The sequence below is a fragment of the Myotis nattereri genome (genome assembly GCF_964212035.1).
Source record: "Myotis nattereri genome assembly, chromosome: 9".
NCBI classification, from domain to species: Eukaryota; Metazoa; Chordata; class Mammalia; order Chiroptera; family Vespertilionidae; genus Myotis; species Myotis nattereri.
The window spans coordinates 76,721,909-76,747,934 of record NC_138084.1 but is presented as its reverse complement, the minus strand read 5'-3'; the positions used below and the strand labels follow the sequence as shown (position 1 = coordinate 76,747,934).

The 26,026-nt window shown below is 40.5% G+C and overlaps 1 protein-coding gene across 1 annotated transcript in view; it reads left to right on the top strand.

Annotated features, from left to right (window-relative positions):
• The first annotated feature begins 1,016 nt into the window (after positions 1–1,016).
• SIK2 (salt inducible kinase 2) overlaps positions 1,017–26,026 on the top strand; it is a 129,604-nt gene continuing 104,594 nt past the window's right edge. The window contains exons 1-3 of the mRNA XM_081100154.1: positions 1,017–1,271; positions 11,850–11,966; positions 14,451–14,514. Coding sequence (XP_080956280.1) covers positions 1,137–1,271; positions 11,850–11,966; positions 14,451–14,514 — 316 coding nt within the window. The 5' untranslated portion in view covers positions 1,017–1,136. The remainder of the gene's footprint in view (positions 1,272–11,849; positions 11,967–14,450; positions 14,515–26,026) is intronic.

Here is a 26,026-nt window from a genome sequence, read left to right as displayed (position 1 = left end):
CTCTATCCTTCTCTCTTCCTCTCTGAAAAAAAACAATAACATATATTTCAAAATGTTAAAATAACACTACCTGTTTCCTTGGATCAGCATATGGAAGACTGGTTAGATTTGCAATCTTAACTCTTGCATTAACCTGAGTGACTTGGCAACTACCTTCATTCCTTGGAACTTGATTCCCCTTCCGGAAAGAAAGTGCAAGAGATTAAGTATGTATTTCTTAACGTTTTCGGGGTCAGCAACACGTTTGGGAATCTGATAAAAACTATAGTCCCAACTCCCCAGAGACAAACTCAAGTAGGAAAAAAATGTGCATACATTGGGGGGCGGGGGGCAGTGCTGAGGCTCAGAAGCCCAGTTGAGGTTACAGATCCCTGCATTAGGGTCTCTTCAACACTAACATTCTGTTCATCTATAAGCGATCGTGCTGCTGTCAGAATGATTCCTCAGAGATGTCAAAATGTGTGTGTGTGTGGGGGGGGGGGGGGGGGGGCGTTATCTAGAAACAAAACGAGAAAAGGATACAAAGAAATGAGCCTGTGAGCCATGCTGCACTTTACCTCCCCGTGGCAGCCACAGTTCTCTGACCCTGCCAAAATTAAGACACACCGCAGCCATAAGGGAGAGGTTTTGGCGGGAAGGTCCGGGGTGGGCGGAAAACGCGGGCGCTGGGGAAGGAGACCGAACGGCAGGCCCGGGCCGGGCCGCTGCATTCCTCCACTCCGCCCACCAGGGCTCGCTCTCGGCCTACGGCTGGGACGCCGAGGAACGGGGCGTCCTGGGGTGCACGCCCGCCCCTGGCAGCCGCCGAGCGACGGGGAGAGCGCAGAGCGCCGCCGCCCGGAAGGAACGTGCCGTCCAGGCCCCGCGGGTCTGCCCCCCTTCCCTCCCGCCGCCCGCCGACGTCGGCGCTGCTCCGGTCGCCATGGTGACCAATCCCGGCCGGCCCCGCCCCCGCCCCCTGCCGCGGCCCCCTGACGTCGACGCACGTCAGCAGCGGCGCGCGCCTGGCTGGGCCCAGCGGAGCTGAAGGGACAGAGCGAGGAGCGAGCCGAGCGGCCGTCGCCCGAGCTCAGCCGCGCCGCCCGCCAGCCCGCGCTCCAGGCTCCAGTCCGCCGTGTCGGGCAGCGGGACCCAGCATGGTCATGGCGGATGGCCCGAGGCACTTGCAGCGCGGGCCGGTCCGGGTGGGGTTCTACGACATCGAGGGCACGCTGGGCAAGGGCAACTTCGCCGTGGTGAAGCTGGGGCGGCACCGGATCACCAAGACGGAGGTGCGGCCCGGGCTCGGCGGGGGCGTCCGAGGCGAGGGCTGGGGAGAGGAGCTGTTTCCCGAGCGGGGCGGCTGCAGCGGGGCCTGGGGAGACCCCCGGAGGCCGGGTCACCAGCGGAGGCGAGAGGGCCCGGGACTGAGGACCCAGGAGGTGCAGCGGGTCGGTGAGCGCCGAGGGGGTCGCGGCCGGGCCACTCGGACCGAGTGTCGTCGTCCCCTTGGAAACCCGACCAGCCGGGGCTGTGCCTTTCCCGACGCCAACCCCCGGCGGCCACGCGGAATTTCGGCCAGCGCCTCCCACCCTGGCGTGACCCGGTCCGTGGCCTCCGCTCGGGAGCCCAAGTTCCGCGTCTTCCCTGCTTTCGGCTGGGGGTGGGGTGGGAGGGGAAGTGAGGTGCTCCCGGGCTGCGCGGTGCGGGACGCCGCCGGCCCCGCGGAGGGGACGCCCTCCCGCGCTCGGACTCCGGAGACGGGCATCGCGCGCCCCCGTGACCTCGGCGCCCCCCGCGGCCCCGCGAGGCAGGGACCCCGGTGGCCGAGAATGCCCGGACGGCCCGCTGTCACCTCTCCCTGCCTTTGCCCGACAGTGCCTCCGATTCGGTGGCAGGCGGCTGGCTCCCACACTCCAGACAATGGGGCTGGTGACAGCGGTCCTCCCTGCGTCTGCCCGGCGGGCGGCGTGGCCTGTCTCACCCCGGGCGGTCGCGCTGCCAGGTGCGCTGCGGGCTGTGCACGCGCGTTCCCCGCGCCGCCGCCGACTCCGCTCTGCACTCGCAAAGCCTCCGCTGCTTCCCGGCGGATTCCGCACCCCCCCCCCCCCCCCCATTGCACATTCTAATGCACCGCACACATTTCCCCACAAGTCCCTGTTCTTACCTAACCGCCCCCCTTTCCTCCACGGCCTCAAGCTGCTCTCCTCGGGGTCTCTATTTTAAGATGTGCAAATTAAATACTTTAGGAAAAAACGGTAGAAACAACCATTCTTTAGGGGGGAAAAAAAACAAAAACCTGGAGTTTTCGACGTATTCCACATTCCACTTTGCCTCATGGTAGTGGTTCTGTTATTTCATCATTTTTCAGTTTGTTTTTTTCTCCCAGTTTTCACCCCTTTCCGTTTTTCCCCATGTTAGTGTGGGTGTACTAGGGTTTGAATGTGGAATAACAGGACCTTTTCATTTTTCAGAAGGGCAGTCAGTGTAAGGTGGAGGGCAGTTGACAGCTTGAGTAATTTTCGTAGCTGTTTTTCTTAGAAGTTTTGCTTAACTTTGTTTTTTTCTTTGTTTTTGTGAAGGGATCCATTGCCAAAAAGAAGGGGTGTATGTCATTGCGTCATTTTCACTGTTCACCCTCCCTTACTGATCTTGAAGTAACCCAAATATGACTTATTTTTTAGCATCAGTACCAAGGTTACAGGTTGTCCTCTCACAGATTTCTCAATGTTAGCAATTCAGATTAAGTTTGTAATGATAAATACTGTGACTAATAGTGAGATTACTTCATCTGATCCAGCATTTTTTTAAATGAAGAAATTGGTTCCATTCTTCTAAAGAACTATGGTCTAATGATATGGCATTTCCCCTTTAAATTACATTAAAAGAAGGCATTTTTAAAGTGTATTTTTTATATGAGTCCTTGCTTCATAACTGTCTAAAAGTCAAACAAATTGCATGTTACAAAAGCTACAGAACTTTGAACTATATATTGTTATGTGGCTAAATTCCAAACCCGTCAGTTCATATCATTTTTTTTTCTCATCAGGTCTTATCAGTATTAGTAGCAAGATTTAATTGTGAGCTGTTATTTATTAGATGAAATTTGGGTAATAGAGTATCTGTTTAAGTGGGGCTTATAGTGACTGACACATTCTGTTGAGCTTGACAGTTCAGAAGATGTCAGTTTTAACCTGATATATCTTGCAGAGCTAGGGGGCACTGTGAAGTAGCGCCGCGATTTGGCTATCAGATGGAGTGAGATCTGTTCGTAATTGAAGGCACAGGTCCGATTGTGAAAGAGCGCCCAGATCCTGAATTGTGTGTGTAGTATATGTGTGTGTAAAATGATTTATGTTAAGAGCTAAATTTCTAGTCCACAGGGCCCATCTCCTTTGTACTTTTCTAAAGAAGGTGTCCTTAACATACAAAAAGAAGTAGTGTGCGTTTAACATAGGGTGAGTGTGTTTGTGGTGATTTGGTGTGATTGGAGATATTCAAGTTGAGAGGGGTGAGTGAAATAGCAGGGTAATTAAGGAAAGGTTCCTGTAGATCTCAAGTTTTGTAAAGTTGCTGTGAAGTTTTATGGTAATTTGCATTTAGAATTGTCTAGATACAGTTGTAAGAACAATTGTTAATAGAGTATACTATTTGTTGTTAATGAGAGTTTTTAAAAAGAAGTATTTTGTTATCGTCATTAATTCACTGTATATTTATGTCTAATACAATAGCTACTTCAAATATAAATAAAAAGGCTAGTGGAAACTTTAAAGTTTTATTGAACGTTATTTTAGCTTCTCATTGCTGAGCACAGTACAGTAATTTCAGTGAAAATAATGTATAAAGAGCAGTATCAGCAAAATAAACTTATACTTATTGCTTATAACAGGTCCTTCAATATAGTATACTTTAACATCAGTATGTTTGTGTATTTTAAAACTTAGAGGTCTTTTTTCTAAAATTGGAACCCAAGACAGATTTTAGGGCTTAGTTTAAACATCAATGTCATGAACAATTGGACCCTTTTATTTTGAATGGGCTCTTCTCTGCCTCTTGTTCTGTATCATTAAAAAATAATGTTTCCTACAGAGCTTGGGAGATCCAAGACTGTTGGCATTTTAGGGGGGGGGGGAATCAGTAGACAAAAGAGATCTTCATTTTGGTCTAATCAGTTAAATAGCTTAACATTAAGAAATATAATTACATCATCATCTGAAGCAGTATTCTCATGTTGGACTTATGTGTAAATTTGCAAACAAACGGGAAGGCTTCCTAATATAATGCAGTACTTCATAAAAGCGTTGTAGTATTTGTTTGTGATTTATGAATTAGCGTGGCTAATTTTATAAAATTAGCATAATGGGAACGGAATAATAGCATTTAGACTGTTAAACTATTTTAGGCAGTAGTGCTATGTGTCCTTGAGTAGTGTTTTATTTTATTAATACTATACTAGCAAAGAACTTTTACCTTTTATCTGATTATATGGCTAGTTTTTTTGTCTGTTAAGTAAAATTCCAGAAAAATCACTTGTACCCTTAAACTTTTTCTTGTTTTCTGACTATTAAAGAAATGTAGTCTTGATGTAGAAAATATAAAGAATAGATGATAAAAAAAGTACATGTATAATTTCTTCACCAATGGGAATAAGTCATTCTCAACATTATGGTGTGTTTCCCTCTAGTCATCTTTTTCAGTGCATTTTTCCATAGATGAGATCACATGGTAGGTACACATATATACATTGTATCCCTTTTTCCACTTACAGCCTGAGCATTTTGCTTATTATATGTAACTTGATAAAACATTTTTTAAAAATGTTTTTATTGATTTTTTTAGGGAGAAAAGGAGAGAAAGAGAGAGAAAGAGAGAGAGAGAAACATCAATCAGCTGCCTCCCACACACCTTGACTAAGGGATGAACCCACAACCAGGATATGTGCCCTAATGGGGAATGGAACCGGCAACCTTTCAGTGCCCAACCAACTGAGCCACACTGGCCAGGACTTGATAAAACATTTTTAATATCTTCAGTGTTCTACCTTACAGATGAATCCTATTTTACTTAATAATTCCCTTATTATTGAACATTAGATAGCATCCAGTGTTGACTTATAGTAAATAACTTGCACTGAATGATTTTTGTGTATATAATTCTTTGTCTGAATTATTTTTTCAGGAAGGAGAAATTGGAGGTAAATTCCTAGAAGGAAATTACCAAGTGAGAAGGTTATTTTTATATTAAAGAGTAATATATTTTTATCAAATTTATCATGTTTAGCTAAAGAACACATAAATATGTGGTCCTTGGAATCTTAAATATATTTCACAGAGATTCTGAAAATGCCTTATTAAATGGCACCTACCCTTTAAGAGAACCTGGATTACAAAACTTATAGTAAGGACATTCAGAACACTGCTTTTGTCACTGAAAAACTTTCTGTGTGCATTTGGGGCTTTTATATTTAGGCATAACTCTTTAACTATTACATTAAAATATATATTTTTTAAGTTTTTCAAATAAAGTATCCAAGTTGCATTTTTGGAGCAAGGGTAAGAAACCAGAGAAGGGTATATCGTACCCTGATTGCAATATTTCTTGAAGAAGAGAACTTATTTTTTTAATATAATTGAATTTTATACTTTGCTTTAAAATTTTAAGACTCCTCTAAGTATTCTTGGTATTAATCTTGTGCTATGAAGTAGTCCAGATTTCAAGCAGCAGCTGTACTATGGGCAACAGAAGGACTTTCTACCAAATAATTTAATCATCCATATTTGTATCTAGGCCTATTTATGATCTTTGTGATGAAATAATTATTTTATTTATCATGGAAGATATATGCTTTATTAGAAATTGTCTCTAGTTTCTTTGCACCCAGCCTAGTAATATTTGGCAAATTATTCAGTTCAAAATACTCTGTTCTTTTGGGGCAGTTGAGGGAGGCAAATATGCAAAATAAGAGTTGTGTAAATTTTTATATTCTGTAGAAACTTTAAACTTTAACAGAGTTTAATGTGTTCTTAGTTTAATTCCACTGGGAAATTATATCTCAGTATCAGGCAATTAAGAAAACATTTATTTAGAAATAACTGAAACTGGCCTTGATTCTTGGATTCACATGATGACATTTGATTTATGACCCACTGCTGATGACAGATTCATTTTCTTGGAGCCAAATGGATTCCAGAAATACATTAAGATACCTTTCTTTCCTCTTTGGTGTACCTAGTACTTCTAACTTCTGGCTGCATATTTTTTATAAGTTATGTAAAAGTTCCTTTATACAGAACATTTGTGGAGAATGCGACTTCACCCTTCAAAGAGAAACAGCCCATGTATCCAGTTTCAGATTATTAGAAGAATGAAAGAATTACATTTGGGAATGTAATTTAAAAAATCATCATTTTAAAAATACTTTAAACAGGTTAAGAGATGAATCTTGGATGGAGTAAGCTAAAAAGTGATGCTAAAATTTGTTTTAAGTTCTTTAAAATAATCATAGTATTTATGTGTTTTTCCTCCAACTACAAAAATAATTGTAGACATTGCTTATTCAATGTAGACATTGTTGAAAAGCTCAAAGAAAAAAATAAATATCCTTAATTCCACCATCCAGACCAAGAGATAATTAAGTTCATATCCTCTTAGTTATTCACATATGTTCTACATATAGGTAATAAAATTTATGTCATCTATATATGTAATCTGTGTTTTTTATGTGTTAGTGAAATTTCCCGAAGTTTTAAAAAGAACTTCAGTTAAATACTAACTATCCTTGCACATGACTGACTGTATTTTATTTATCAACTTCCTGTTCTTATTTCGCTCTCTCACTGTTTCTCTTTCAAAAATGTTTCAGAGAGCATTCCTGTATATACATTTTTGTATACCTATCTGATTATTTCCTTAGGGTAATGCCATAGTTATGGAAATTCTTGGGTCAGGAAATATGTCTTTACATCTGTATCTTATGGCATGGGATGCCAAATTACCCTAAAATAAAAAAGGAGTACCTATTAATTTTTACCAGGAAGAATGCATATTTACCAGGAATAAGATTTTTAAATCTTTCCCGATTTGATGGAAGAAAATAATATATCTTATTCTCATTTGCGTTTCTTTGATTACACAGTTTCATGTGATGACTGTATTTCTTTTGTGAATTGCTTGTTTGTTCTTCGGCCCATTTTTTAATTGAGTTGTCTTTTTGTAAATTTGCTTAAATAATTTTTAAGATTATTTTTAATCATTTATAGTCTTAAAAATTCTCAGTTGAATTTGTATGCGTATAAAAGTATACTAACATTTACCCTTACTCCAATTGGTTTCGCTTACCCATCATTATAATAATCAAATTAAATCTTAATGAGGGCTTATTTTATTATATAAATTCTTGTATTTTAAAAGCCAAATTTTAAATTGGAAAAAAAGTCTAATTTATTTACCCTTAAAGGGTAATTAAAGAACTCCATGTCAGTTTTACTACTGACTTTTACTGCTTTCAGAAACCCTTTCATTGTAGACTACTTACATTCACTTTTTAGTCAAATTTTATTTTTTAACTTTAAAAATATAATTGTATGGTAAGGATAAATCTACTTGCTTCTTTAGAGAGACAATGTAGAATTAGTGTGTTAGTAGTAAATAACACTGAAGCAGATATTACCTGAGACAGCAAACATATGTTAATGCCTTCTGATTTGTTACTAGAAGAATAGCTCTTATTTTGTAACTTCCTTATAAAGTTCCTCAAAGCCACTTGTGTGTGTGGTTTCTTTAAATGTATGAGATTAATATTTCTTATGAGAAGTGAAATAATTTTTTCTAAATTTATCATACAGGGTAACATAAGCATTAAATTATATGTTGAAACATGAAAATATTCCTTTTATTCATCAGTTTAACATTATTTGATTTCTGCTCTTACATTTAATCTGTGCAAATTTGTATTTTACGTAGTTGTTACTTTGTGTGTATTTTTTAACTTAAGATTATTGGAAACATCTCTATATATAGTCTTAACTAATATTTAAATCTTAAAATATACCCATTTTGTAAAGAATTTAGAAATTAAGAAAATGACTAATATTTTACAGATAAAGAAGTTAGCATATTTGATAAATATAACTCCATTTTCTTTTTTCTTATTAGAAAAATATTCATTTTAATCAAAGAGAAATTATACAGAAAAGTATAATGGAAAAATAAAATAGTCCGTTATTATTTAGTCTAAGCATTTCTCCACATTATTAAAAGGAACCATTTTAATAGTTAATATTAATAAGTCATAATGTAAACTTACCATAGTTCATGTAATTATTTCCTAGTTACTGTTTCTACTTTTTAATGTTATAAATTATCATTTCAGATTATTTCTTTCAAATAATTTCTTAGAAGTAGAATCCTTAGGCTAAATGGGATGGGTGATTTTTAAGGTTCTTGACATTGTCAAATTACCTTATAGAAAAGTTATAACCTATTTTTTATTCCTAGCAGCCACATATAAAAGTGGCCATCTCTTTGAACCTTAGCTCTCAAGGGTATTTACATTTTAATCTTTGTAAATATAATAAGTGAAAATGGTATCTTTTGAGATATAAGTGACATATTAGGTATTTTGTTAGGTTTTTTGTTTTTGTTTTGTTGCCCTGACTGGGAATCAAACTGGAGACATTCTGGTACATGGTATGACGGTCAATCAACTGAGCTACATAAGCCAGGGTAGTATTTTGTTGTTTTTAATTATCGTTTTCCTATTTCTGAGGTTATAATATTCAGTGTTGCTACTTTACATGGGATTTAGTAATCATTTTAGCTTATCCAATGTGCCCTCTAAAGTTGTATAGGAAACTTTCTTTTTGAACACTTGCAGAAGGAATATTAACTTTTCTAATCTCCAATAAATTCACGGAAGGTTATTTTTAAAACAATGCATACATATCTAATTAGTCAGAAACAGCAGTTTGGGTCTCCACAGCAGACCCATCCCAGACTGCTCAGCGAGGCAAAAGCCAGCGGGAGCCCAAGCGCCTGCAGCTGACACCTGCAGCTGACACCTGCAGGACTAGCTCGGTGAGGGAAGTACAGCTTAGAACAGGGAAAATCAAGGCGTGAGACTCAAAGCAGACCCAGCCTCTGGGCTAAGGAGTCCCTGCCCACTGGACAGCTGGCACGACAACCTTGGGGTTGAACTTCACTGGTAGCAAGTTGGAGGGTAGATCCCTCCCACAAACGGGACATCAATAATCAAGTCCCAATTACAACAGGAGAGCCCAAAGAGTGCACACAAGGGGCACTCCTAGAGCGTCCAGCTCAGCTGAACAAAGAGACTGCACTACTGGGCCCCTCAAGATACTCTCTACACTAGGCCAGCCCACAGAGAATGGGAGGCATAACAGTCCTATCTGATACATACTAGTAGGAGCAAATATGAAGAGAGAGCTAAAATGGGGAGACAAAATATGCCCATGTTACCGTCCTAAGGGATATTGAAAATATTCAAGTATAAAGTATAGAGTATAAAGTATAGAGTTATCTTTTTATCTGTCAACTTTTACCCAAAGTAATGATAATAACTGTGCCTATGGTCTCATTTCTAGCAAAGTTTAGCACTTTCTGCTTTCAGAATATTTTGATTACAGAAGCAAAATACTAACAAACATCAAAATAACTGTTGTAAAACTGCCTAGCAAAGAAGCTCTTGGGCAAAAATTTAGTTTTATGAATATATTTAGTAATCTGATTTCTCTTGGGAACTTGAGTTCTTCTGTGGATTACAATTAATTCAAATCAGAAAACAAGCTGTGACAGCAAATTAGAAATAGACAAAGGTAAGAAATAAAACTTACAGCCCTGACCAGTTTAGCTCAGTGGATAGAGCGTCGGCCTGTGGACTCAGGGGTCCCGGGTTCGATTCCGGTCAAGGGCATGTGCCTTGGTTGCGGGCGCATCCCCAGTGGGGAGTGTGCAGTAGGCGGCTGATCGATGTTTCTCTCTCATCGATGTTTCTGACTCTCTGTCCCTCTCCCTTCCTCTCTGTAAGAAATCAATAAAATATATTTTTTAAAAAAAGAAAAGAAATAAACCTTACAGTAGAGATACAAGCAAAGGACAGAGTAGCTATAAGGAAAGAAGAAAAAAAATAATTGTATAATCAAGGGTCTGAGGGAATTGACAAGCTGAATCCTATTAGATTATCGTGCATACAGTATCAATATCTTAAATATTACCCTGAAACAACATACAACTGAATTATGTTCAGAATACATACAAAGAATGAAAAGTACATTTTAGAGTTTCTTCAGAACTTACAATTAAATTTGGGTGGTGTCTAATTATCTGAAAATTTTAAGTCAGAATGGTTTATTTCCTAACCAAAGATATACTAATTTTTAAAAATTGGGTTTTTTTGATTGCATGAAAAAAAGGTACATGATTGTTGATTTCTGATTACCTAGTTATTCATCTTCAAATGCAGCTCCTTCAAATTATTAACCTTGGGAGGGTTTGGGTTCCTATCTAGTTATAACAGAGAGAGGCCACATTTTTAAAAATCAGATTTTGTTATGAAAGTCAAAATTTAGTATAATTACTAACATTTGAGTTTTTGCACTTTGTTTTTTAGAACAAAATTTAAATCAGCCCTGGCTGGTTTGGCTTGGTGGATGGAGCGTTGGCCTGCGGACCAGGGTGTCCCAGGTTCGATGCTGGTCATGGGCACATGCCCGGGGTTGCAGGTTCGGTCTCCAGTGGGAGGTGTGCAGGAAGCGGCCAATTGGTGATTTTCTCTCATCATTGATGTTTCTGTCTCTCCCTCTCCCTTCTTCTCTGAAATCAATAAAAATATATCTTAAAAAATTTAATCCAATGGGTAGTTTCATGGAGATGAATTTTTATAATTTATATTAGCTTTTGAACCTATCATTTGGCTTTTCTAGAAAAACTAGTGGCCTGGTGCATGGATTCCTGCACATTAAAAGGACATTAGAAGAAATATTTTAATATTCTACTCACCCTTTCTCTATAATAGTGTCAGAGATGAAATAAAATAAGTAAAATGTATATGGAAATAATATATAAATTGATTAATAAATAAACAACAACATGATATAAAAACAACAAAGACATGATATAAAACAACTGATAAAAACAATGACTGATAAGTTGATTATGCAGATATCTCCCTGTATACCACATTAAGAGTAAAAACACTTTCAGATTGCTTGACTAATTTCCCTTGTGATGAAGTATTTACAACATTAACGTCACACGCTCTTCGAACTCGAGAGAAAGCAACACACGCATGCTAAGGCGCCAGCAAGAGCTTTATATGTATCACACATATGCGAGTCAATGTTTATTTTTAAATTGCCAGTGTGCGTCATATACACTGGCCGATTCGTTGGACAGATGTACAGTCGGTCACTTAGCCTTGTGTGTGTGTGTGTATATATATTTCATTTTAGCACAATAGAAACTGTGTTCTCGTTGGCTGATCATTTATTTATAGGTACCTTGTGGTGGGATAATAACTAGTTGAAACTGCTGAGATTCTATTTAATTTATAAATGGAGTACAAAGGCATTTCGTTTGTATTGAAAGGGGAATGTGTTTTATTAAAGTAACTTTGTAGGGTTATTCTTCATAGCACACTGAAGACACTACCGAACAAAATATACCAGTGTTTTACACATAGTAGATGTTTAAGAACTATTTGTTGAATGAATAAATGAGCATTGAATTTAATCTAGCTATTATTGTAATAGGAACCTACAGGCAAAGTCTCAGATGTCATTTATTAAAAAGATTCTAACTGGAAAATGTTAACCATTCTATACTAACTGTATTTATTTGTGTATGGGATGCAGGTGGCGATAAAAATTATAGATAAATCTCAGCTGGATGCAGTGAACCTTGAGAAAATCTACCGAGAAGTACAAATAATGAAAATGTTAGACCATCCTCACATAATCAAACTTTATCAGGTATGACTTAGCCTTACAACTCTCCATGCTTCTCACATTCAGTTCTCTATTTTGCATCATCATTTTTCTCTTTTATGATAGTTTTTTCAACGTATTAAAAAAGGATGATGTCATGTTTTTACTAAACTGAATAGAACCACCTTTCTATATTCAAATAAAAAATTGGGAAAATAAAAACTTGTAGCTTAATTTTAACGTGTCTCTCATACTGTAAGTTATTTATTTAAAAAGCTTGCCTGGCCGGTGTGGCTCAGTGGTTGAGCATCAGCCTATGAACTAGGAGGTCATGGTTTGCGTCCCAGTCAGGTCACTTGTCAGGGTTTCGGGCTCAATCCCCAGTAGGGGCGTGCAGGAAGCAGCTGATCAATGATTCTCTCTCAGCATTGATGTTTCTATCTCTCTCTCCTTTTCCCTTCCTCTCTGAAATCAATAAAAATATGTTTTAAATTTTTTTTTAATTAAAAGCTCATAGTTGTGCATTTGTGATACCATCTTAAACCTGCTGGGATTTGGTGGTGGTACTATTAATGAGGACATGGGAATTTTGCTTAGTTAAAAAGTATATTGCTATTGTTTTATTAAATACAAAGGCCAAAAATGATTTATTACTTAGTGACATATTTGTAATACGTAGAGCCAAATCTTATGTTTTATTTGGGTTGTTATATTAGATAAAGTAACAGCCATTTTTTAAAAAACAACTTTATTAAGATATAATTTTTGTAAGAAACTGTACCCATTTTAAGTGTAAACCATGTTTTTTAAAAGGAAGACTTTCTCATATTTTTAAAGAGTATTTCATCTTTAAGAATGGTAATGTAATACCAAACACTTATAATAATTTCATTCATTAAGATGTGGAATATTTATATTGGAAAATTAGTTTCAAACTAAAATGTTACAGTATGCTAGACTATATGTACCTATTGTATTTAGACAGTGGCACGAGTATGTAATTTGTATCTCTTTATATATTCAAAATGCAGATACATATTTTATGTATACATATGTACATACACATATACATATTTAGCTAAACAACTTTTTATTGATAGAAATTTGCAGTTAAAGAGGTGTGGGACCATTAGCATTAGCATTACCTAAAAATGAGAGACTGTGGTGTGCCACTCAAAACAATTGCTGAAGTTCTAAAACCCTAGAGGCCCTCTTAGGTCAAATGTATAGTATACCAGAGTATTTCTCCCTTTATGCTTTTTTAAATTTTTTTAGTTTATAAATATATTTTTTATTCGTTTCAGAGAAGGGAAAGATAGAGAGAGATAGAAACATCAATGATGAGAGAGAATCATTGATCGGCTGCCTCCTGCACGCCCCCCACTGGGGATCCAGCCTGCAACCCAGGCATGTGCTCTGACCGGGAATTGAACCGTGACCTCCTGGTTCATAGGTTGATGCTCAACCTCTGAGCCACGCCAGCCAGGCCCCTTTACACTTTTTAAAAAATATTTCTGAAGAGGATACTTATAAAAAAATTATCACATTCTTAGAAGTCTCTGATGACCCATAAGTCAAACTGAGGTTAAAACATGAAGCTTCACATGATAATTCTATGTTTATTTGAACTAAATGATGAGGTAAATTGATTTGCTGTTTGACTTGTTTAGACCCAAATTGTAGGTGGCTCTTAGTTTTCTGGTCTGATAGGGGGTAGTCCTACACCTACATGTTAAAGCAAATTTGCTTCAGCTGTTTAGTAGATAGCAGTTCAATTTTATGCTATTAGTATGTGCCAGTATGTAAAATGGTAGAGTGTTACAGAGAGGCAATCTAAAACTCAGTCATTTTTGAATTTGTAAATTCATTTCTTTTCGGTTCAGTATAGTTTGAAAAATCAAGTTTATGACAATGACAGGCTTCTTTTCTGAACCTAGAAAAACTAATTTAAATAAAAGTATATATAGCGGTGGAGTTATGAAGAAACTTTTGAACAATGTTTTAAAATAATAATACTTGTTACAGTATTAAAGTATAGTAGGAAGAATATCACACTGTGCCAGATAAACTGAGCTGTGTTTTATTCTCCTTTCCTCGATCAGAGTCTCCCGTATCACACAGGGCTAGAAAAGTCAGTGAGGAGGTGGTAAAAAATTGAACTTCAAAACTCCAGTTACCTATATTAGCATTTTTTAAACTTGAATGTGCATAATAACCACCTGGAGATTTTGTTAAAAGATAAATTCTGTGTCAGTAGATCTGGGTGGGGCCTGAGAGCCTACATTTATTTCTAAGATACCTGAGCAGTGCTGCCTCTGCTGGTCCATGGATGACACTTGGTGGAAGAGCAAGGATCTAGATTTTTCACCAGAGTGTTAGCATAAGGATATTGTGTCTTATTCTTCGCCAGCTTCTGAATTGTTCATGACTTTGACACTTTTATTAGTAGTTTTAAAATAAGTAACTCTATAAAATGTGGCAAATTTCAATTCTTTCCTGTCAGACTAATATGGAATTATTTATCAATAGGTAATGGAGACCAAAAACATGTTGTACCTTGTGACAGAATATGCAAAAAATGGAGAAATTTTTGGTAAGCACTTTTCCTTAATTTTCAGAATTTGAAAATGTCGCCCTGGCCAGGTGGCTCAGTTGGTTGGAACATCATCCTGAACACCAAAATAAAGATTGGGGGTTCGATTCCCAGTCTGGGCACATACCTAGGTTGTGGGTTCAATCCCCTGTCGGGGGGCAACCAATCAATGTTTCTCTAACTCTCTCTCCCTTCCTTCTTCCCTCCCTCCCTCCCTCTCTGTCTAAAATCAATAAAAGCATATCCTCAGGTGAGGATTAAAACTTAAAAATGTCACTAATCTTCATAAATGGAGTATTTTCTATTCTTCTGCCTGTTCAAGAGTTGGTAACATGAATTAGAAATTTTTAAGCACTCAAATATAATAAAATATTCAGTTAGCTAAAAATATGGAATATAATTTATTCTCTTCTATTTATAATATTAAAGATATTGCTTAATTTTCTCACCTGTGTTAGAGATTAGAAAATTGAAGATAAGGAGACACTTTCAGTCATATTGCAAGGGAGATTTCCTTTCCTTTTATCTTTGTTTTTACCCTCCTTTTTAACAAATATTTATTGAACTCTTACCATGTCCCAGGCATTGTACTAGGTAAAAAGGATACAGTGGTGGCCTAAATAACAATCCCTGCCATTGTGGATCTTAAAACAGTTTATTAAGCCTTTAACTGAAGCTGTAAGACCTTGGGCAAGTCACTAATTTTCTGGGATATCTTTTATCTATATACTTGAGGCCCGGTGCATGAATTCGTGCATGGGTGGGGTCCCTCAGGGTGGCCTGCAGGGATGGGGCCCAGCTCACGCCCCCAGCCTCGCAGCCCCGCAGCCCCGCAGCCCTGCCTGGCACCCCACCGTGGCCTGGCGCCACGCCCTCACCTGCTCTACCATCCCGCCTGCGCGGCAGTTGATCGGGGCCAGGCCCCCTGCTTGGCTCCCTCAGTGCCTGGGAGCTGGGTGGTAGCACCGCCTGCCAGCACCACGTTGCCGATACCTGCCATGTTTTGTGCCGCCCCCTGGTGGTCAACTCCCGGTCTCCCTGTCGAACGACTGACCCAGGGGACAATTTGCATATTAGGCTTTTATTATATACCAGAGGCCCGGTGCACAAAATTCATGTACTGGATGGTGGGGATCCCTCAGCCCGGCCTGCATCCTCTTGCAGTCTGGGAGCCCTCAGGGGATGTCCGGCTGACAGCTTTGGCCGGCTCCCCCAGAGAGTGGGCCAAAGCCATCAGTCGGACATCCTTAGCATTGCCACAGCGGCAGAAGAAGCTCCCACTACTGCCACTGCGCTTGCCAGCTGTGAGCCCAGCTCTGGCTGGACAGTGCTCCCCCTGTGGGAGCGCACTGACCACCAGGAGGCAGCTCCTGCATTGAGTGTCTGCCCCCTGGTGGTCAGTGCATGTCATAGTGACGGGTCATTCCGCTGTTGCACCGAAACTGGCTCTCCAACATCCCCCAAGGAGTTCCAGATTGCAAGGGGGCGCAGGCCAGGCTGAGAGACCCCACAGTTGCACGATCAGGGCCAGGGAGGGATGCAGGAGATTGGCCAGCTTGGGAGGGACCATGGGAGGGCTGCAGGGTGTGTCCGGCCCGTCTTGCTCAGTCCCAATCGACCGGACCCCAGCAGCAAGCTAACCTACTGGTCCAAGTGTCTGCCCCTGGTGGTCAGTGCATGTCATAGTAAGCAGTTGAATGGCCTTAGCATATCATTAGCATATTACGCTTTGATTGGTTGAATGGCTAACCAGACAACTGGACACTTAGCATATTAGGCTTTTATTATATACTATTATACTAGAGGCCCGGTGCATGAAAATTCATGCACTGGAGGGGGGTCCCTCAGCCCAGCCTGCCCCCTCTCACAGTCCGGGAGCCCTCAGGTGGGAGGCCACCCAGCAATCAGGCGAAGGCAACACCCCATCACACCTCTGCTGTTGCCACTGCCGGCAGCGCAAGCCTTGGCCAGCCCTGGTTACCTAAGCCTCGGGTGGCCCGGCAGCCGCCATCCAAGGCTTGCCTGCACCTTGGGCTGGCCCTGGACAGCTGGGCAGCTGCCTTCCAAGGCTTGCCTGTGCCTTGGGCTGGCCCTGGGTGGCCGGGAGGCTGAGGGGACTGGGGGACTCCAGAGACAGGCGCCTGGGCGGGGCTGAGGGGACTGGGCGCCTCCATCTGTGGCTGTGGGTGCCGCCATCTTTGCAATGGTGTGAGGGTCAATTAGCGTATTCCCTCTTTATTAGATAGGATAGGATATGAAAGGCTAATGTGCAAAGTATCCCCTCAGGAGTTCGACCAGGAGACTGGAAGTTCGATTGTCGACGCCCACCATGTTCCGCGCCGTCCCCTGGTGGTCAGCGCACATCATAGCAAGCGGTTGAACTCCTGGTCTTCCTGTCGAATGACTGCCCCAGGGGACAATTTGCATATTAGGCTTTTATTATATACTAGAGGCCCGATGCACGAAATTCATGCAGAGTAGACCTTCCTTCCTCCGGCTGCTGGCACCGGCTTCCCTCTGGCACCTGTGACCCAGGCTTCCCTCTGGCCACCGGCAGGCACCCAGGACCCAGGCTTCCCTCTCAGCCCCGGCTTCATCCAGAAGGTCATCCGGAAGGACGTCTGGTCGAATTAGCATATTACACTTTTATTATTATAGAATATATCCTGTATAATAAAGAGGTAATATGCAAATTAACCCTCACGCCCTCACAAGATGGCTGCCTACGACCAGGCCAGCAGGGGGTTAGTGAGAGACGACCAAACGACTGAAGAAGCAGGCTGCGTGGGGTGAGCAGACCGGCGGGGGGGTTAGTGAGGGATGACCAAACAATTGAACAAGCAGACTGCGTGGGGCAACCAGGCCAGCAGGGGGATTAGTGAGGGACGACCAAACGACTGAATGGGGCTGCATGGGGCGACTAGGCCAGCGGGGGGGTGGAGGCGCAGTTGGGGGCGACCAGGCCGGCGGGGGAGGGAGGGGAAGTTAGGAGTGACCAGGCTGGCAGGGAGGGGGCAGTTGGGGGCGATCAGGTCGGCACGCAGAGGCAGTGAGGGGCGATCTGGCCGGCACGCAGAGGCAGTGAGGGGTGATCAGGCCGGCAGGGGAAGAACGCAGTTAGGGGTGACCAGACATGCAGGCAGGTGAGCGATTAGGAGCCAGCGGTCCAGGACTGTGAGAGGGATGTCTGATTGCCAGTTTAGGCCGGATCCCTGGGCCGAAACCAGCAGTCAGACATCCCCCGAGGGGTCCCGGATTGAAGAGGGTGCAGGCTGGGCTGAGGGAACCCATCCCCTTCCTCACCCCGCATGCACAAATTTCGTGCCCTGGGCCTCTAGTAGGATATAAAAGGCTTATGTGCAAAGTGCCCCCTCAGGAGTTCAACTGGGAGATCAGAAGTTCGATGCTCGCTATGACGTGTGCTGGCCACCAGGGGGCAGTGCAGAATGAAGGAAGACCCCGGCCGGCAGCTTGGGGAAGGGAGGCCCTGGCTGGCAGCCAGAAGGCCCTGATCAGCCCTGATCGCTAGCCAGGCTTAGGAACCCTACCCATGCCAAATTTCGTGCACCAGGCCTCTAGTTTTTAATAAGAAAGTATTTGAGTAGTTGGTTTCTGTGATCCAACTTAACCCTTAAAAATTATAAGTATTTTATTAGTTCTAGCTTTCATCTATTTTATTTTTACTCTGTGGAGCCAGAGCACTGTAAATAGTCTAAATATTTTTTTGTTTTTAACCTAAATTTAAGTCCAAAATTGTTTTTTAAGCAGCTTTATTGAGGAATAGTTTATATACAATAAATTACACATATTTTAATGTGTACAATTTAATAAGTTTTACATATGTGAAAGAAACCATCACCACAATCAAGATATCCATCACTCTTAAAAGTTTATTGTGTGCTTTGTAATCTGTATTGTCCCACATTACCACCAGGCAACCATTGATCTGTTCTCTGACTCTGAGGATTAGTTTGTGTCTTCTAGAGTTCATATAAATGTAATCATACAGTATGTGCTCTTTGTCTGGTTTCTTTCTCTTGGTATAATTATTTTAAGATTCATCCATTTTGTTGTACCAATCAACATTTTTTCTATTGTTAGTAGATCCTATTGTATGAATTTACTCCAATTTGCTTATCCATTCCTGTGTTGATAGACACAGGATAGACACAGATTTGGGTTGGTTTCAGTTTTTGGCTATTACTCATGAATTGCAATGAACATCCATATACAGGTTTTTTAACTTATAGTCTACATTTAAGTAATATTCAGCACTTCACATGCAGTATAAGAACCTTACAATAATATACTTCTGTTTTGCCTTTTTGGTCTTTATGTTCTTATCATACATTTTTCTTATACCTATTTTATAAAACATAGTGTTGTTTTTGTCTAAAAAGTTAGTTTTAAAGACACTTCAAATTTTTAAAAACTCTTACATGTTTAGCAGTGGAGATATCATTGTCTCATCCCTATATGTAGATACATGCTTTCATTTTCATTCCTATGTGTAGATACATTATTTTCATCTGGTGTCATTTTTCTTTTGCCTGAAGGATTTTCTTTACCATTTCTTGTAGTGCAGATCTGTTGGTGATTAAATCTTTCAGCTTTCATATGTCTAAAATAATCTTAGCCTTAGCTGGTTTGGCTCAGTGGATAGAGCATTGGCCTGCGGACCAAAGGGTCCCAGGTTTGATTCTGGTCAAGGGCACATATCTTGGTTGCAGGCTCTTCCCCTGTCAGGGCTCATGCAGGAGGCAACCAATCGATGTGTTTTTCTCACATTGATGTTTCTCTCTGTCTTTCCCTCTCTCTCCCACTCTCCCTAAAAATCAATGGAAAAATATCCTCATGTTAGGATTAACAACAACAACAAAATTAAATTAAATAAAGTAATCTTATTTTGTTTTGTTTTGGAAAGATATTTGTACTGGGTATATATATTTGTAGGTTGACTTTTTTCCTTCAGTACTCTAGAGACGTTTGTCCATTTTCTTCTCATTTGCATTACTTTTGACAAGAAATCTGCTGTCATCTTTTTCTTTATGCCTCTGTATGTAATGTGCCTTTTTTCTCTGGCTGCTTTTAAGATTTTCTGATATCACTGGTTTCAATAATTTGATTATGATGTGCCTTTGTGTGGTTTTCTTTATGATTCTTATGTTTGGTGTTCACTGAAGTTCTTGGATTTGTGAATGTAGTTTCCATCAAATTCTGAAAATTTTCAGCCATTATTTTTTTAACTGATTTTTCTGGCTCACTCTCCTTTTCTTCAGAGACTCCCATTATACATATATTAGGCTGCTTGAAATCCTCCCACAGCTCACTGATGTGCTTTTCCATTTTAAAAAATTCCTATTTCTTTCTGTATTTCATTTTGGATAGTTGCTATTTCTGTGTCTTGAAGTTTACTAATCTTCTACAATGTCTAATCTGCCATTAATCTCATCCAGTTAATTCTTTATCCTCGGGCATTGTCATTTTGAGCTCTATAAACTTGATTAGGGCTTTTTTTTTTTTTTAACATCTTCTATGTCTTTAGTTAGCTTTTTGAACATATGGAGTACAGTTTTAATAACTTTTAATTCCATGTCCCCTAATTTTGGCATCTCTATCAGTTTTGGATCAGATTTGAATGGTTGATATATCTCCTCAATTTTGGTTATATTTTCCTGCTTTTTTACATGCCTGCTAGTCTTTGATTGGATGGCAGACTTTGTCAATTTTATCTTACTGGTTGCCACATATTTTTATATTTCTATAACTCAACTTAATCTTTGTTTGGATATATAGTTAAATTATTTGGAAAGTTTGATCCATTTTGGTCTTTCTTTTATGATTGGAGCAGTACTCAGTCTAGACCAGGGGTGGGCAAACTTTTTGACTCGAGGGCCACAATGGGTTCTTAAACTGGACCGGAGGGCCAGAACAAAAGCATGGATGGAGTGTTTGTGTGAACTAATATAAATTCAAAGTAAACATCATTACATGAAAGGGTACGGTCTTTTTTTTTTTTTTTAGTTTTATTCATTTCAAACGGCCGGATCCAGCCCGCGGGCCGTAGTTTGCCCACGGCTGGTCTAGACACTATTCTCTATAATCCTCTCAGATGGTTCTTTCTTTGGTCTCGGGTAGTTTTTTCACACACATGAACCAACTAGTAGACTCCTGAAAGCTGAAGGGGGGACCCTCTGTGGAACTTTAGTGTTCTATCCATGTGTAGCTCTCTCTTCTCTGGTACTCCATTTTGTAGTGTCTATTGGCCTTTTTCTTTCTAGACTCTCAGCTCTGTCTCTTCAACTCAAGGACTTTGCTGGGTTTCTGCTCACTATGTTGTGACCTGCACACTTTCTCAAGGCATTCACTGGCCTTTCCTCATTTATTTCCTGTCTCTCAAAGATCACTCTTCTTCTTTGACTGATGTTCAGTGTTTTATGTTCTAATTGTATTTCAGGAGACAGTTATCTTGCCTCTTTTACTTATTTTTTTCTCTTTTTTATGATAATGCTTATTGAGCTCATTTAAACTCTTAAGGTATTTCTTTTAACTAGGATCTTCTTTTTTTTAAATATATTTTTATTGTTCATAGTATTACAAATATCTCCCATTTCCTCCCCCTTTACTCCCCACCCCAGGTCCTCACTACCCTGTTGCCCATGTCCATGGGCTATGCATATAAGTGTATAAATTCTTTGGTTTATCTCTTCTCATCCCTTCAACCCCTCACATAAAGGTATATCAGTCTGTTCCAAGCCTCCATGCTTTGGGTCTTATTTTGTTGGTCTGTTCATTTTGTTCATCAGAATCCACAAATAAGTGAGATCATGTGATATTTGTCTTTCTCAGATTGGCTTATTTAGAAGCTTCTTAACTGATGTGATAATAGAACTAGAGGCCCAGTGCACAAATTTGTGAATGGGTGGGATCCCCTGACCTGGCCAGCGATCGGGGCTGATTGGGGCCATCTCGCCCAGTCCCGATCGGGGCCGATTGGGGCCAGCCGGCTGGGAGGAGGGACCACAGGAGGTTGGCTGGCCAGGGAGAGGGACTACAGAAAGTTGGCCGGCCGGGGGGAGGGATCACGGGAGGTTGGCCGGCCATGGAAGGTTGGCTGTGGGAGCACACTGACCACCCAGCCAGCCAGGGGGAGGGACTGCGGGAGGTTGGCTGTGGGAGCACACTGACTACCAGGGGGCAGCTCCTGCATTGAGCGTCTGTCCCCTGGTGGTCAGTGCACGTCATAGCTACCGGCTGGTTGTCCGGTCTTAACGGTCACTTAGGCTTTTATATATATAGATAGATGGTATGGGCTTTGAAGTCAAGCAGATCTGGCTATACCATATTAATTGTTTAAAATGCTAGCTGCACTATATTAATTGTTGCATTGCTTTGGGCAAGTTTCTTCCTTTCTTTTTTTTTTTTTTCCTTTCCTTTTCTTTCTTACATTCACTCAGTCACTCAGTCTTTCAGGAAATCTTTATTGAAAGCCAACCATGTGTCTCACACTATTCTATGTGGTGAGAATACCACAATGAAGAATACAGACAAAAATCCCTGTTCTCATAAGCTTTACATACTCATGGAGGGAGAGAGACAATAAACAAAATAAGAAAATTGTGTAGTATATTAGATGTTAACATGTGGAAATAATAAAGCAAGGAGAGGAGCATGAGGAGTAGGGAAGTTGATTACAATATTAAATAGAGTGGTCAGGGAAGGTCTAACTGATATTTGAGCAAAAATTAGAAATCTCAGTATATAGATAAGAGGGTGACCCGGGGAGAGGGAAGAGTAAATGAAAGGCCCTGAGGCAGCAATGTTTGGTGTGTTCAAGGAATAGCAGGGATATTTGCATGGCAAGAAAAGCAAACAAGAAGGAAGAGCAAGAGTAAACAAGAAGAAAGAATAGTAGGAGAGGAGGTCAAAAAGGTAAATGGGAGGCAGGAGTGCGGGAGATTTGGGGGCTTTGTAGGCCATTGTAAGGACTTTGGTTCTTGTTAAAATTATGGAACCAGTTAGAGGTGCTTGAGCAAAGAAGTGATTTCATCTAATTTAACATTTTAAAAGCATCCCTCTGGCTTCAGTGTTGAGAATAGAGTGTATTAAGCAAGGGTGGAAACTGGGACACCAGGTAGGAAGCTGCTGCAGCAGTTGAAGTGAGAGATGATGCTGGGTTAGACCAGGGTGGTAGTGCTGCACGTAGTGCTAAGTGGTCAGACTTACAATGTTTTGAAAGTGGAATCAGTAGGACTTCTGACAGATGGACACCACCTAAGTAGTGAGTATGATTAGGGAAGGCACCACTGTCTGATCCCTGAGGCACTCAAACATTAAAAGAGAAGGAACCAGCAAAGGAGACATGGAAGAAAACCAAGAGAATGCAGTATCCTGAAAACCAAGTGGCACTTTGCTACAAAGGTGCTTTGGGGTGAAATATATAGAAGGAAAATGAGTTTTTTCATGTAGAAGAGATTTCATTCATTCTGTAATGTAGCAGATGAGGCACCAGGGAAGGAGCCAGTACATTACACACTATAGTGTGGGGAAAGGTTTAGAACAGCTGGTGGTACTCATATGATAGTCAAGTGGTGAATGAAAGCATTGATAATTAGCAGTGAAGGAGTTCCTGATAGACTCACAGTCAGCAATGCTTTCCAGCCCAGGAGGAGAAGTAGACAATATGAATGACCCAGGCTGGGGACTGGAATGGTAGAAGGACAAATGCACCTAGGAGTTGCTGTGGCCAAAGAGGTGAGAGTTGAAATAGCTGACAGTTAGATCCAAGTTGAGGAGGGAGATAAATGAAGCAACAAAGGGTTTCATGAGCTGAAAAAAAAATAGAACAGTAGAGCAATGAAGGTTATGACGAAGTGAAGTACTTTTGGGAGAAAACATTCATAAACAAAAAATAAAAATGCCAGCCTTGATCTGGTACATAACTTCCCAGCAGCTTGACACTTTCCAGTTCTCTGCTGCTGCTGGCACTGACTGCCCTAACTGCGCCCGCTCGTGCAGGAAGGGCCTTCTATACTCCTCAGTTGCTCTTTCTTTGCATAGAAGGTTTCCTGTGCCATCTGGTTTTCTTGCCTCATCTGACTAGGTTTACAGCAAAAGAGTGATTTGGGTGGCATGCTGGGACTGCATCTATAATGCATGATTCGTACATTATGGGGCTGTAGTGTTTACCCCCTTTATTTTTGTTTGGTTAGATTGCACCTCATTTTATAAATGACTAAAGTAGCTTTGAAGAAGAAGAATACCAAAACAATAATTCTAAGGTATAAATAAGAAAAAGAAGTGATTCAGAAAATGCATAGAACAGTAGGAAATAATCATGAGCTGTGGGGGAAGGGAACACAAAAGTGCAGGCAGTAAGGGCCCAGGAGCTTCAGATAGGGCTCTAATCTTTCTGGATGTCACAGTGAAAATAATATGTAGTCATTTACAGAATTTTATCTCAGAGAAAGACAGGTGCATATCCCTCAAAGAAAAGAAAACATTTTTTAGTAGTGTATTTTTCCTTTGGGGTTTCTTATAAGAAGTACTAATTGCACCATATTTTTAAAACAAAAAATCTGATTAAACCTGTTTCAGAGGCTTTTATTGTTTTTAGAATAAAGTTCAGGATTCTTAACAAAGCCAAGAAGGATGATTACACTCTATACACCCTGACCTTAAATACAATAGCAATGAAGGTTATCATTTCTTGAACATTTACCACGTGCTAGGCATTATGCTAACTCCTGTACATATACATAAACCCTTAAATAAGATGGGGACTTATTAATATCTCTCTTTTACAGTAGAGAAACTGAGGCATGGAGAGGTTAAATAATTTGCCCACGTCATAGAGCAAGTAAGCCTTAAGTGGCATAACCAAGAATTACCAGTAAGCCTTAGTCTGACTTCAAAGGCTGAGCTTTTACTAACTCCACTATACTAACTGGTTATATGCCCCCTTAAAGTTCTTTGAGTTTAACAGGTTTCTTCTGTCTTAGTAACTTGGCACTTTACTGTTTCTTCTGCCTGAAGGATTCTCTAACCTCCCTACTTTGCCTTAAGCATGTCAGTTAATTGAATTGAATTTGATAGATATCATTAATTTAATGTTCTCATTAAAATTAGAAATAGGCAAAGTATGTAATAGTTTTATCCACTATTGGATAAAGGATGCAGGAAGCTCTTGAGCCCCTGTCTTCAGTACTTTGGAAACTGGCCAGTGGACTTCATACCAAATCTAATGACCAAATCTAATCTAATGGCCACAAAGCCCATAACTAGGCTTATCTCCTTGTTGGTTTTCAAAAAAGAGCATGTAAATTTCTGATTCCAAATCTGTGCTCATGTTGATCTGGAGACCTAGAGAGCCCTTTGCTTTCCACATAGTCAAATCTTACCTTTTTTAGAGACCTACCTGAAGTTCCATGCTTCAGTAAAGTCTTTCTCAGTTCTATCCACATTGATTTCCTCTTTGTTCTCTTTCCTGCACAACTCATTTTATTATTTTTTAAAATGTCTTTTTACTGATTTTTAGAAGGAGAGGAAGAGAGAGATAGAAACACTGATGAACATCGATCAGCTGCTTCCTGCATGCCCCCTATTGGGGATCAAGTTCACAACCTGGGCATGATCTCTGACCTGGAATTGAACCTGTGACCACTTGGTTCATGGGTCAATGCTCAACCACTGAGCCACAGGGGCCAGGCTGCACAACTCATTTTAGAATTTATCTACCTTATTGCTTTTCATTGTCATTTAAAGTCTTTGTGTATATCTTTTTATCTCTACTAGATTGTAAGTTTCTGCTGAGGACTTAGCATAATACACAGCTTTTTATAAACACCTGTTGAATGAATGACGTAATAGTCTAGTTTGGCTTCATATGCCTTATTTACTTAGTGAAGCCAACAGGAGAACACTGCCAGGTTAAGTAGTCTGAGTTACTTCTTTGTTCAGTTTTTGAAAGAACTTTTCTGTTGATTTATACTTCCGAAGATAAACATGAGAGAGGAAATGCTAACTGAATCAAGGGAGAAAACTCGCTTACTCTAGTATACTGAGCAGTTTTTGAGTACTTACTGGTAGTTAACCAGCCTGCACTTACATTCTTCCAACTCCATACCTCCCTAGTATAAAGGTAAATAAGGGCATATACATTTAATCTGAATAATTTTTGTTTTCTAATTCTTATGTAGTCATTGGTGCTCATCTCTGAAGGGTATTAGTCACATAGCAATGCCCAGCTTCCTCTCCCTAGCGACTAGCCTCCTTGGAGTTTCTTCAGCCTGGGGACATGACTTGGATTATAGCCAGGTGGAAACATTTTACACTGTAACCAAATGTCTGTGAAGCATTTTCCTGTGCCTCATCTCATTTGATCCTCACAGAAATCCTGGAGTAGGTAGATAGGAGACTCAGTGGAATCCTATTTTCTTTTCATTAGCCAGAAAATGGAGAGTTAGAAAGCTTAGAAACTTGACCCGACTGAAAAGAAGTAAGAAATGGTGGA